This window comes from Anabrus simplex, chromosome 5 (genome assembly GCF_040414725.1).
Source record: "Anabrus simplex isolate iqAnaSimp1 chromosome 5, ASM4041472v1, whole genome shotgun sequence".
Classification (NCBI taxonomy): domain Eukaryota; kingdom Metazoa; phylum Arthropoda; class Insecta; order Orthoptera; family Tettigoniidae; genus Anabrus; species Anabrus simplex.
In genome coordinates, this window is record NC_090269.1 from 258361136 (window position 1) to 258374882 (window position 13747).

At 40.9% G+C, this 13747-nt stretch overlaps 1 protein-coding gene across 1 annotated transcript in view; it reads right to left on the reverse strand.

Annotated features, from left to right (window-relative positions):
* LOC136874481 (phenoloxidase-activating factor 2) overlaps positions 1-13747 on the reverse strand; it is a 55145-nt gene that overhangs the window by 26659 nt on the left and 14739 nt on the right. Inside the window, exons 2-3 of the mRNA XM_067148110.2 lie at positions 10651-10928; positions 2770-2930 (exon numbers count right to left, since the gene is read on the reverse strand). Of these exons, the coding sequence (XP_067004211.2) occupies positions 2770-2930; positions 10651-10928 (439 nt within the window). The remainder of the gene's footprint in view (positions 1-2769; positions 2931-10650; positions 10929-13747) is intronic.

The following is a 13747-nucleotide window of genomic DNA, read 5'->3' on the forward strand; positions in this document are numbered from 1 at the left end:
AGGCGGCAATTGCCATGTATGGGGATCTGCCTATTGGTGTGATGCAAAGTAGTTGATTTGACGAGTGAATTTCAGGAGTGGTGGAGACAGCAAAAACATGAAGTCCCCGAGCAAAGGGAATAAGTCGTTCACAATTGAAACCCATGACCCAGCCAGGAATCTAACTCTCGACACCCTAAGGCCTGATGGCCATGATAGTTACCAGTTAGACAAAGCCACGGAATCTGGGAAATACGTTCTATGAGCAGATAAGAAAAGTGAAGCCGCAACAGCCTACAAACCTAATCTTTACAGTATGAAGTAGTATAAGAAGACGAGTTAATAATAATAATAATAATAATAATAATAATAATAATAATAATAATAATAATAATAATAATAATAATTGTACCGGGTGGTACACCTTTACGCCGCAATTTTAAATCTTCCGCCAATAAGTACTCCTCTACAGGAGAAACTCTGAACTTTAACAACTGTATCAACTCATAAGTTTTCTCAGAAGATGTCACCACCGTAAATTTTGTGATTACGAAGTTGTCAGTACTGTGTGGAGTTCAACTGGTTTTGTTTCTATTGATCAAGAAGTGTGGACATTCTCTTATAGATGCCTCTACTAAAAACCTATGACCATGCACCCTGGTGCGAAGTGGAAGAACTTTATTTGAAGAAATTTTGTATTCATAATTTGTTCTTTACTAAATTTCGTTCTTTCATTTGTGGGTTGGCAATATAAATCTTTTCTTTCCGCCAGTTTTGAAGTTAGCAAATCAATTATTTCTGTAATTAATTTTTGACCAATCGTGTCTTTCTTCTTCAATTTTGATGTGTAACTTTTAGCCAACCAATAAACGACTGTGGGTGTGTCTTAATTATTCATGAAAGTCTTCCTCGAGAGTATAAAAAATGCTGATTTTCCTGTCTCTCGGCCACTCGAACAACATCTAGCATTGTGTATGGAAGTGTAGCAGGAGGCGGGAAGCGCCTCTTTCATCCGGCAGCAGCTCTTCAACAAGGTAATGGCCGCTTAACATCTTTATTTCTTGCTAGCTCAGCAATTTAATCCGCGGGGAAGGTCCGAAACCTTTAATATGTAACCCATCTTCAAACATGTAAATTGCCGTCACTTTTGTAAAACTTCATATATCTTTAACTGTAAATCGGGGATAGAGAGTGCTTTACCCTCTCGAGCTCCCCTTCGTTTTGAATTTGAGGTGACTACGTTTTCGTAACCGTTCTTTTACTCTTCCTTAATGTGTTAAATTTATTCTGTATACGAGTCACCTCCATAGTTTGGGAATAGCCCCTGTTTCATCGGCCTAGTGTCTCTTAGGTTTTAAGAAGTTTCATGTAGGAGTGCTGATCCCCGCCTCCATTCAGTTTTGCATTTTGGGCCATTAACTTAACCTATTATTTTTCTACTAAGGCAATTAGGTTGGGTACAAGATACCCCTGTTTCTTTGTAAGTGTGCCTTGAGGGCAGTGAATAGTAAAGTCCGTTGTGCCCTTTGCTAGGCTCAGAACATTGAGAGCGGGTCAGCTCTTTCTTGTATTTGGATATGTGCCTCTAGGAGGCTTGACATTGCTAGGTGGGAGCAAGTGCTCCATGTAATTAGGGGTTTTCTGCCCTTTGGTAATATGTGGTTGTGAGCTGAGAGCTCAGAAATTGTAAAAAATAGGGCTAGTGGGCCAGATTGTTTAATTGTCTCGAAATCTTGGCTTTCCTGGTCTTGTACCTGATTTCACTTGTTGTTATTGGTTAAGTGGTGGTGGTGGTGATTATTGTTTTAAGAGGAAGTACAACTAGGCAACCATCCTCTTTATAACACTAATCAGAGGGAAAAATGGAATGGATCCGACACTTCGAAAAATGAAGATATCGGCCGAAGGAAGACAAGGGCCACGAAGGGCGTGAAAATGAAAGACTCCCTAGCCCTCGCAAACCTAATAGCGTCGGGGTCGGAAAAGAACAAGAGTTGACCAAGAGTGGTCGGATAGGATAGATGAGAGTGAGGAGCCTGGCACAAGTAAGTGGAAGCAATGCCAGGACTCATCTGAGGGCCCCGTTGTCGCCAACCCACGCTCCAAAGTTCAGAGTCCCTGGGGCCCCTTTTAGTCGCCTCTGTTATTGGTTAAAATCTGAAGTTTTATGTGAAACTTGTTAAGTTTTGCTGTTGTTGAAAATATATCCTTTAATGCAATTTTAATCAATATCTCTGCTTTGTAGTTAGACCCATTCCAGCCCGCACCTTCTTTCACCTCTGCATTCCACGGGTAACCCCGTAACAACAATAATAATAATAATAATAATAATAATAATAATAATAATAATAATAATAATAATAATAATAATAATAATAATAATAATAATAATAATAATAATAATAATAATTTATTGGTTTTAGATCCCATAAACTATGTGGTCTTCGGGGCTGAAAAAATATCTCTCAAGGGTTAAATTACTCACCACGCCGGTAAATCTACTGTCTTGAGGCTGCTATAATATCTTAGTCGTTCAAATACCTTGAACACGGATTGAATCCACGAACTTGGGTTCAGAAACCTCTACCGTCTGAGTTAAACACCCGGCAAAGGAGTAAAGAGCATTGAATCCAAATTTTTAATGTATGTGTAATATTACACAGAAACCTAATATGATGTTCTAAATGAAAGAGTTCAAATGCTAGGAAATGCGAAACTTAAACTATTTATATTTTTGAATTTTAAACTGATGTAAAGCACTTATCCTACCAATAATGTTTATAAACTCACCGTACAAGCATCTACATCCTTCTCACCACCGGCACAGAGGTTGTTCTCATGGAGTGTGAAGTATCGTGAAAGAGCTGTTCGTCTGAGTTGATTCTGGCAGTGTTCTCTGGACACAAGTGGAACCACAACCTGCCTCATTACGGTGTCCGTTGGCTCTAGATCTAAACATAAATTAGGTGATTTAGTATTTGATGAATACGTGCATTAATGAATGAACACTCTCACATTAATACTACGGAAGGCCATCTGTTGATAAACAGATCTTCTATGTAATTCTGAAATTGTACATTGGTCAGCCGAGTGGTTTAGGGAAAGCTTGTATGCCTCTTACCCGGAAGGATATTAATTCTGGAGTGAGAACTGGAACGGGATTCGCTCAGCCTTGTGGAACAAACCGAGGATTTGTTTAATATGGGAGGCTGCGGGCATGTTCATGAGGGTCAAATAGTACTTCTGTGTATGCTTATCATAATGACGTGACACTCTTAACATAAATGCTGCCGAGCTAGATTGGCTCAATGAGCTGTACAAGCCACGGATGTGTTTGTATGTTCGTATGCTCGTTTGGTTACTCTTATTACCTAATGCACTCATAAAATAATGTCCTGCTCCATGGCTAAATGGTTAGCGTGCTGGCCTTTGGCCACAGGGGTCCCGGGTTCGATTTCAGGCAGGCTCGGTAATTTTAACAATCATTGGTTAATTTCACTGGAACGGAGGCTGGGTGTATGTGTCGTCTTCATCATCATTTCACCCTCATCACGGCGCGCAGGTCGCCTACGCGCGTCAAATCAAAAGACCTGCACCTGGCGAGCCGAACATGTCCACGGACACTCCCGGCACTAAAAGCCATACGCTATTTCATTTCATTTCATTTCAGAAAATAATGTTTTGCATCATCCCTTTAAGTACCCAGGAAGCGTCGATGTGTTGCTACCTTGAAAGTCAAAATACAGACCAAAAGATATACCTTCAAACACTAGTATCATTAAGCGTACATTTTTGTTATCTTTTTCACGTATATTCAGTATTTTGTGGGTGATTAGGTCGAGAATAAGTATAATGATTCCGTTATTATTATAATATGTAAATCTAATATTAATAATTATTTTATATTTACACAGTTTGATTAATTTAGTCCTAACTCCCCCTTAAATGAACATTAAGTGATGAATTTAGGTTCATACTTCCTTGGCCCGTATTAAAATACATGTTACTTATTTTCTGCCGTGTCAATAAATAAACTTTCTTTCTTTCTTTCTTTCTTTCTTTCAGCTTACCCTCCAGGGTTGGCTTTTCCCTCGGACTCAGCGAGGGATCCTACCTCTACCACCTCAAGAGCAGTGTCCCGGAGCTTCAGATTCTGGGTCGGGGGATACAACTGGGGAGGATGACCAGTACCTCGCCCAGGTGGCCTCACCTGCTATGCTGAACAGGGGCCTTGCGGGGGGATAGGAAGATTGGAAAGGGTAGACAATGAAGATAGAAGGAAGCGGCCGTGGCCTTAAGTTAGGTACCATCCCGGCATTTGCCTGGAGGAGAAGTGGGGAACCACGGAAAACCACTTCCAGGATGGCTGAGGTGGGAATCGAACCCACCCCTACTCAGCTGACCTTCCGAGTCTGAGTGGACCCCGTTCCAGCCCTCGTACCACTTTTCGAATTTCGTGGCAGAGCCGCGAATCGAACGCGGACCTCCGGGGGTGGCAGCTAATCACACTAACCACTACACCACAGAGGCGGACATAAATAAACTTACGGAATTTATTTATTGGCACAGCAAAACCTCAAAGTATATCATATTTATTAAGTAATAGATTTTATGTTTGTGATCTTCTTTTAGCCGGCCCCGTGGTGTAGGGGTACCGTGTCTGCCTCTTAGCTGGAGGCCCCGGGTTCGATTCCCAGCCAGGTCAGGAATTTTTACCTGGACCTGAGGGCTGGTTAGAGGTCCACTCAGCCTACGTGACTAGAATTGAGGAGCTATCTGACGGTGAGATAACGGCCCCGGTCTAGAAAGCCAAGAATAACAGCCGAGAGGATTCGTCGTGCTGACCACACGATACCTCGTAATCTGCAGGCCTTCGGGCTAAGCAGCGGTCGCTTGGTAGGGGAATCTTCTTTTCAGTTGTCTCGTAGTAAAATACTTCATACCATTCTACTTGAATTGGGAGAACGGTGCAAATATAATCTCATCATCTTCCTGGCCTTTATCCAGTTACTTGAAGTTGGTGCTATATTTGCATTAAGTCCAGTTTTACTGGCAGATGCCTTTCCTGTGGCGACGGATGTATTCACAGGAGTGGGTCTCTGTGGTGTGATGTACCGTATTGTATGTAAACAGAGAACACAAACACCCATCTCTCGAACCAGACAAGTTGACCAGACTTGGTTAAATCCCATAACTCTGCCCAGTCGTCGAAGAGGCTGGGCAGAACGATAAAAACATCAAAATTAATACAATATTCAGTATGCATACCGAATAATTTATTTTTTAGAAATGACAATTTTCTTACCAGTACTGCATTTTTGACCTGTTAACATCAATTGAACTATACATTCATACATCAACTCCAGCGGCGTTACGAAAACAGAGGTAATTTCAAATGCTTGTTACGCCTTTCGTTTACTTCCGATTGTAACGGAACAAAGGGATTTCTACACAAAAGCAGCGTTGAAGTTTTGTAAAATAAAAACTTTGCGTCCAGTTAATATATGTAGTTTTCGACTACTAAAATGGTTAACTCAAAATTTTGAAACATTAAAATTTTAAAGTTGAAAACATTGCGAAGTGAGTGAGGACTTAAATAAATGTTCTAAGCGCACTCTTTCAATGAACATGATTGGCTAACAACATAAACATTTTTGAAATTTGTTGCAAAAGGCCACAAAATTGTTCCTTGCATCTGATATATATGGCTTCCATAAAGAAGGGATTAAAAATAAATACCGCCAAAAGCAACACAATAAAGGAAAATGTGGGCATTCAGAAAAGAGTAGATCAAATACCACGCAGAACGCATGCGCCAAGTCGGACAGCATCGGAAAGTCGCTGTGTTTGGCGTGGCATTCACTCCATTTAAGTACTTATGCTTCATTGAAGTAATGTAATGTAATGTAATGTAATGTAATGTAATGTAACGCAATGAAGTAATGTAATGTTTCTCTGGTTCTGGCACAACATTGGCATGTGTTTCCTTCCGCATTGAAACCATGTGATTTTTACATAAATATGCCTTAGAACCGGGTGTCATTAGAAAATTTGTGTAACTAAATACTGTCAAGTAACAAGCTGTGTGACGCGGTGTTACCTAGCAACAGTACCTCGAGGACTGCACAGGCCGTGGATCTGTATGTCATGGCCATCCGTCAATACATCACATCAGAGCCTGCACGGTTACTAAATAAACACTACGTCACACATTTTATTGAAAGGCATATTTATGATTAGGGCCCGGATGTCTATGCAGTAATAGGTTAGAATGCAAACTTACTGAAGCGAGTAATAAGTAGAGTCTACCCGCACGACGGTAATGCTATGAGGTTTGCATAAACATTATAAGGGTTCTGCACATTAGAACCCCTAGAATTTATGTTACTTCCACTACATTACGTTAGAGCGGGCTAGTCGACATATCCTATTAAGTAATTTTGTTACTAAATAATTTTGTTAGTAGGAAATATCGACTTGCCCGCTCTAACGTAATGTAGTGGGAGTAACATGAATTCTAGGGGTTCTAATGGGCCGAACCCCTAATGCTTATGCAAACCTCATAGCACATTCGACGTGCGGGTAGACTCTACTTATTACTCACTTCAGTAAGTTTGCATTCTAACCTATTAGGCCTACTGCATAAACATCCGGGCCCTATTTATGATGATTGGATTTTCCAAAAGGAATTTTAGGTAAACAAGTTCTCACGTCATTTAAAACAGTAACCATGAAGTTGTCTTAAAGATTAACATAAGCATTTATTTTTGACGTCTGTTTTTTTATAAAAACGATCACATCGGAGAAAAACAATTTAAAATTGACCATAGTATTATGCCTCTAAACTAACCACTTACAGTTTTTATAACAATAAAACGATGTAAATAAGTACATAACTTATTATAAATTTTGAGAAAGAGCAGAACATGGATATTTCGTGCATTTTATTCTTTAAACCAAATGTATCATATTTAGTACGTTAGTAAGTTGTTAGTAAACATAAACAAATCTGTGCGAACCTTTATCTGTGAATGATATCGAAATTAGCAGTAGCCAGCAAAAAATGAAATGGCGTATGGCGTTTAGTGCCGGGAATGTCCGAGGACATGTTCGGCTCGCCAGGTGCAGGTCTTTTGATTTGAGTCCCGTAGGCAACCTGCGCGTCGTGATGAAGATGAAATGATGATGAAGACGACACGTACACCCAACCCTCGTGCCAGCGAAATTAACCAATGATGGTTAAAATTCCCGACCCAACCGGAGTCGAACCCGGGACCCCTGTGGCCAAAGGACAGCACGCTAATCATTTAGCCATGGAGCCGGACACAGTATCCAGCATTTCAATTGAATGTGTAGCATTAGTGAAGAAGCAATAAATTCATGTCCTGAAAAATGTGGTGAAAACCCATGATGGTAAGAAGAATATCGTTAATGTCTGCTTGAAAACTTTGAATCAAAAAGAACTTTCAATAATGAATAACTTACAACACGCGTATATAACTTTAAAAAATACAATTTCATTTACGTCGTACCAACGATGGGATAGGAAAAGGCTAGAATTGGGAAGGAAGCGACCGTGCTATTAATTAAGGTACAGCCCTGGCATTTGCCTGAAATTAAAATGATAAACCATGGAAAAGCATCTTCAGGTCTGTCGACAGTGGGGTAAGAACCCATTATCTCCCAAATGCAAGCTGATAGCTAAGTGGCCCAAACCGCGCAGCTACTTGCTAGGTAAATAACTTTTATATAACTAATTCACGACATCCGAGAAAAATAATTGATATGAAATTCTTAAATAATGGTTATTAACAACGACTTTGATAGTGTAATATATTCTATCCCAGATTAAGTTCAAAGTTATTCGCATTAACTCTCAATGTATGTTCAGTTGTCAGCCCTAAGGCTGGTTGGATCCTCAACAGCTCCTCCATTAGCTGTCATAGATGGCCTAGGCATCACTGAAGAGGCGTACTAGGGAAATAAGAATTGAGGTAGTTTCCCATTGCTTTTTTCACCGAGCCAGAAGTTGCTATTACATATCAGTCTGCCAAGCCCACTGAAATGCATGCATCAACCGACCCTATGAGCAACATTTTCACACCAATAACAGGGACTGGCTGCATAAGGAATGGTATTACTAGCATCACTCATACCTCAGTCACTTTCATATTGTCAAAGCCAAGGATAAGACTGAGACAGGCCAAGAAAGTAACAAAATTGCTCTAGCCTATACCAGAAGACATAGTGCACTGTAAACACTAGGTACTGCCATATCCTTGCATATTTGAAAACGCAGTATCGAGCACAGCTTCTCACAACCACTAACCGGCGTGCAGGCTCTCTCATATGTTCAACTGTGCTCTGAGAAGAAGAATGCTGTTCTGGATCTCAGTGACTTCCTTCAGAAATTGCATTTGAAAATGGTATATACTTTAACATAACCCCTCTGCGTAATTCACCTGCTGTGCTAAAGAGACGCCGTGTTAGTGATGGGACGATCGGAAGGGATAGACAAGGAAGAGGGAAGGAAACGGCCGTGGCCTTAAGCTAGGTACCATCCCGGTATTTGCCTGGAGGAGAAGTGGGAAACCGCTGAAAACCACTTCGAGGATGGCTGAGGCGGAAGTCGAATCCTTCTTTACTCATTTGAACCCCCAAGGCTGAGTGGATCCCTTTCCAATCATCGTACCACTTCTCAAATTTCGTGGCATATCCGGAAATCGAACCCGGGCATCCGGGGGTGGCAGATAATCACATTAATCACTGCACCACAGAGGTGGACAATTATGAATTACATCTGATAATAATCGCATTGATTAGTGTCAACAATTTTAATTACTTTAAGATTTTCATTTTGAACTTACGAGATATCTGTAGGCAAGTGTCATAACATACGACATACTGTACATGCTGGATTCATTGATTCATTATAAGCAGATCTATTGGATATTTTGTTACGTGGTCTCCATAGAACTATGTGGAGGTTTTGTAAAATTACTACGAAATAATAATATTTTGAAAACAATTCAAATTCGAGGTCTCTGTTCAGCGATTATATATTTTTCTGTTATTAAGTAACTGTTCGAAAAAACAGTGTGAGTATTCAAGTGCAGTGCCTGTCTAAATTTACGGTATTATCAAAGTATACAGTCCCTGCTCTGCCTCCATTATTTCTGGCGGAATTCCCGTCTCGAATGTGTGAGATTGACTTCATCTCCGTAAGTCCATCTTCCTTGATATCTCTCTGTATTTTTATATCAGAAGTGCCTAGTTGTACTTCCTCTTTAGACAATAATCATCACCACCACCTCTGACAGTATGGACGAAGCCATCGTTTTATCTACAGGTCATGGAGGGCTCAACCTTGCAACAGTTGAGAACATTGTGTTTGCTATGGCATGGTATCTGGTGATATTGTGGACGTTACCTTCTATTCTAGAATAGTACCCTTGGAATATATTCTCTGAGCTAACGGGCAATCCGCTAGCTGTAGGGGCATGTAGCCTATAACTTTCAAAGGTGAGCCTTTTTGACGTTGGGAGTATTTGATCTACACCTTATGAAAGTGTTGGTTAGGTAATACCGTGTCGAAGGAACATAGTGGGCTACCAATACATGTAAAATTGTTTTCATATCATTCACTTGTAACTTATGTATCTAAATTAAATTTATGTAAAGGTAAAATGGATAGGCCTTGTTTAAAGGGGATTTGATGTGAGCTATATAGATGGGAGTTCGTTACAAATTTTATTTCCCTATTTTAGTTTGACTCGCAGGTGTAGTTTGGTATTAGTCCCTGTTTGTCTAGCTCCGCAGCTAACTGCTTAGCATGCTGGCCTTTGGTCCGGGAGTCCCGGGTTCAATTCTGGTGGTGTTGGGGATTTTATATTTCATTTCCTAATTCCTCTGGCTCATGGACTGGATATTTGTGCCGTCTATTTAATGATAGGTAGGGTCCCATCCGCATATCCACGCAGGCCACCAGTGGGCGTCAGCTCGAAAGACCTGCAGCAGGACCACTCCAGAGGCCTGAGGCCAGTATTATTTTTAGACTCAGTTTAAAAGGACTTCTAATGCAGCCCGAACAGGTATGTAACGAATAAGTTTCGGGTGTTAAGGAAAAGTCATATTTTTTTCCTGAGTTCATTTTAGCTGAAATCTGAAAAATAACTGCGTGATGGGACCCTGACACCGTTTAAGGCAACTTTAAATTGCATATAAATCCATATTTCGGCCATTTGTATTGTTTTGATCAAATGTTGCTCATAGTGTCTGTTGGTTGGTGCACGAAGTGGGGTTGACTGACTGATATGTTATATTACATTCCAACTCATTTAGGAAAGCAATGGGAAACTACCTCATTTCTCCTAATTTCGCTATTATGCCTCTTTAGTGACGCCTAGGCCTTCTACTATAGATGATGGCATAGATGTTGAGGATCCAATCAGTCTTCGGGTTGAATACTCAACACATATTATTGGTGGTCAGCCCAGCCTTAACCAACTCCGGCAGCCTTTCCTGTCATTTTCCTGCACTGTAGAAAACGCATATTGTTACCAGTATTATCATCGTCGTCTGACTGACCCTATTACAATCTAAATACTGTGACATTATGAAATGTGAAAAGATCTGAAGGAAGACTTTTGGATAGAACCAATTTTTACTTACCGTAAGTACCGTAACCCCACCCTGCAACTATACAACGTTTCTGAGGAGGGAAGTAGTCCGCAATCTTCGTTAGACAGACGATTCCAACATTGGAATCAGCGCGGAAAGCTTCACTGGTCTTGAGCACTGCTATATCATTCAGGACTCCTCTCTCGTTGAAATTTTCATGTATTATGACTCTCGATACTCCCATTTCCTGCACATTAGGATCTTCTAGGTCATTCATGAGATCCCATGCGCCCGCGCGTACCATCAACAATTCTGGACTCTTCGCGAATCTGTGGTCATAGAGGATTTAGTTACAATACACTTTATTTATTAATACAAATGTGCATTATTAAAGTTTAATATCAGAAAGAAGGACTGGCAGATTTGGCGAATGGAAATTAAATGGGTGCGCGGTTAGCTCCTATTGGATGTTATTTATTTATTTATTTATTTATTTATTTATTTATTTATTATGGTTCATGTTTGTGGGTTACTGTAGTCACGTCCTAGTTCGTGAACCATGAGCAACGGCTGAGTGGCCTAGTAAGTGGTCCTGAGAGTCGGGATACCAGTTACTATGGAATGGGAGTGGGCATCTCGGACATATTCTGAGTCATGGCCCTCCTTGTGCTCAGGCGGCTAGGACTATACAATTCACCGGTGGTCCATAACCCGTTACAGGAGAGATCCTCACTTGGACTGTGCAAGTAGGGTAGCATCCTGCTTCATGAATTTACCGAGCTCAGAACATTTTAAACAAGCCTCGGACCTATGGGAGTAATGGAGTCCCACTCCCATTTGACAGGCGAGTGACTCCTTGGAAACAACTTGGCGAGTGAAATGGAATTCGATGGGGAGCTATCAATATTAATGGAGCTTATGGAAGAAAGAAGGTAGAACTGGCTGAGTCAGCAAAGAGGATGCATCTGGATGTGCTAGGAGTAAGTGATATTCGGGTAAGGGGAGATAATGAGGAAGAGATAGGAGATTATAAAGTGTACTTGACCGGTGTTAGAAAGGGAAGGGCAGAGTCTGGGGTAGGGCTCTTTATCAGGAATACCATTGCACGCAACATAGTTTCTGTTAGACACGTAAATGAGCGAATGATGTGGGTAGATTAGGCAGTTGGACGAATTAGGACTAGAATTGTGCCCGTGTATTCACCATGTGAGGGTGCAGATGAGGATGAAGTTGACAAGTTTTATGAAGCATCGAGTGACATCATGGTCAGGGTCAACAGCAAGGATAGAATAGTGCTAATGGTCGATTTCAATGCGAGAGTTGGGAAAAGAACTGAAGAATACGAAAGGGTGATTGGTAAATGTGGGGAAGATATGAAAGCTAATGGGAATGGGAAGCGTTTGCTGGACTTCTGTGCTAGTATGGGTTTAGCTGTTACAAATACATTCTTCAAGCATAAGGCTATTCACCACTACACATGGGAGGCTAGGGGTACCAGATCCATAGTAGACTATATCTTAACCGACTTCGAATTCAGGAAATCTGTTAGGAATGTACGAGTTTTTCGCGAATTTTTCGGTGATAAAGACCACTATCCGATCTGTAGTGAACTAAGTATCTCTAGGCCTAGGGTAGAGAAAGTGAAATCTTTCTGCAAACGAATAAGGGTAGAAAATCTCCAGGACGAGGAAATTAGACAGAAGTACATGGATATGATTAGTGAGAAGTTTCGAACAGCAGACGGTAAGCAGGTTCAGGATATAGAAAGTGAATGGGTGGCATACAGAGGTGCTGTAGTAGAAACAGCAAGGGAATACCTAGGAACAACTGTGTGTAAAGATGGGAAAAGGCGAACTTGGTGGAATGATGAAATGAGAGCAGCCTGTAAACTTAAAAAGAAGGCTTATCAGAAATGGGTCCAAACAAGGGCCGAAGCAGACAGGGATTTGTACGTAGATGAAAGAAACAGAGCGAAACAAATAGTTGTTGAATCCAAAAAGAAGTCATGGGAAGATTTTGGTAACAACCTGGAAAGGCTAGGTCAAGCAGCAGGGAAACCTTTCTGGACTGTAATGAAGAATCTTAGGAAGGGAGGGAAAAAGAAAATGAACAGTGTTTTGAGTAATTCAGGTGAACTCATAATAGATCCCAGGGAATCACTGGAGATATGATGGGAATATTTTGAACATCTTCTCAATGTAAAAGGAAATCATCCTGGTGGTGTTGCGAACAACCAAGCTCATGGGGAGGAGGTAAATGATGTTGGTGAAATTACGCTTGAGGAAGTGGAAAGGATGGTAAATAAACTCCATTGTCATAAAGCAGCAGGAATAGATGAAATTAGACCTGAAATGGTGAAGTATAGTGGGAAGGCAGGGATGAAATGGCTTCATAGAGTAGTAAAATTAGCGTGGAATATTGGTAAGGTACCTTCAGATTGGACAAAAGCAGTAATTGCACCTATCTATAAGCAAGGGAACAGGAAGGATGGCAACAACTATCGAGGTATCTCATTGATTAGTATACCAGGCAAAGTATTCACTGGCATCTTGTAAGGGAGGTGCGATCAGTCGTTGAGAGGAAGTTGGATGAAAACCAGTGTGGTTTCAGACCACAGAGAGGCTGTCAGGTTCAGATTTTCAGTATGCGCCAGGTAATTGAAAAATGCTACGAGAGGAATAGGCAGTTATGTTTATATTTCGTAGATCTAGAGAAAGCATATGGCAGGATACCGAGGGAAAAGATGTTCACTATACTGGGGGACTATGGAATTAAAGGTAGATTATTAAAATCATTCAAAGGCATTTATGTTGACAATTGGGCTTCAGTGAGAATTGATGGTAGAATGAGTTCTTGGTTCAGTGTACTTACAGGGGTTAGACAAGGCTGTAATCTTTCACCTTTGCTGTTCGTAGTTGACATGGATCATCTGCTGAAAGGTATAAAATGGCAGGGAGGGATTTTTTTTTTATTTGCTAGGGGCTTTACGTCGCACCGACACAGATAGGTCTTATGGCGACGATGGGATAGGAAAGGCCTAGGAGTTGGAAGGAAGCGGCCGTGGCCTTAATTAAGGTACAGTCCCAGCATTTGCCTGTTGTGAAAATGGGAAACCTCGGAAAACCATCTTCAGGGCTGCCGATAGTGG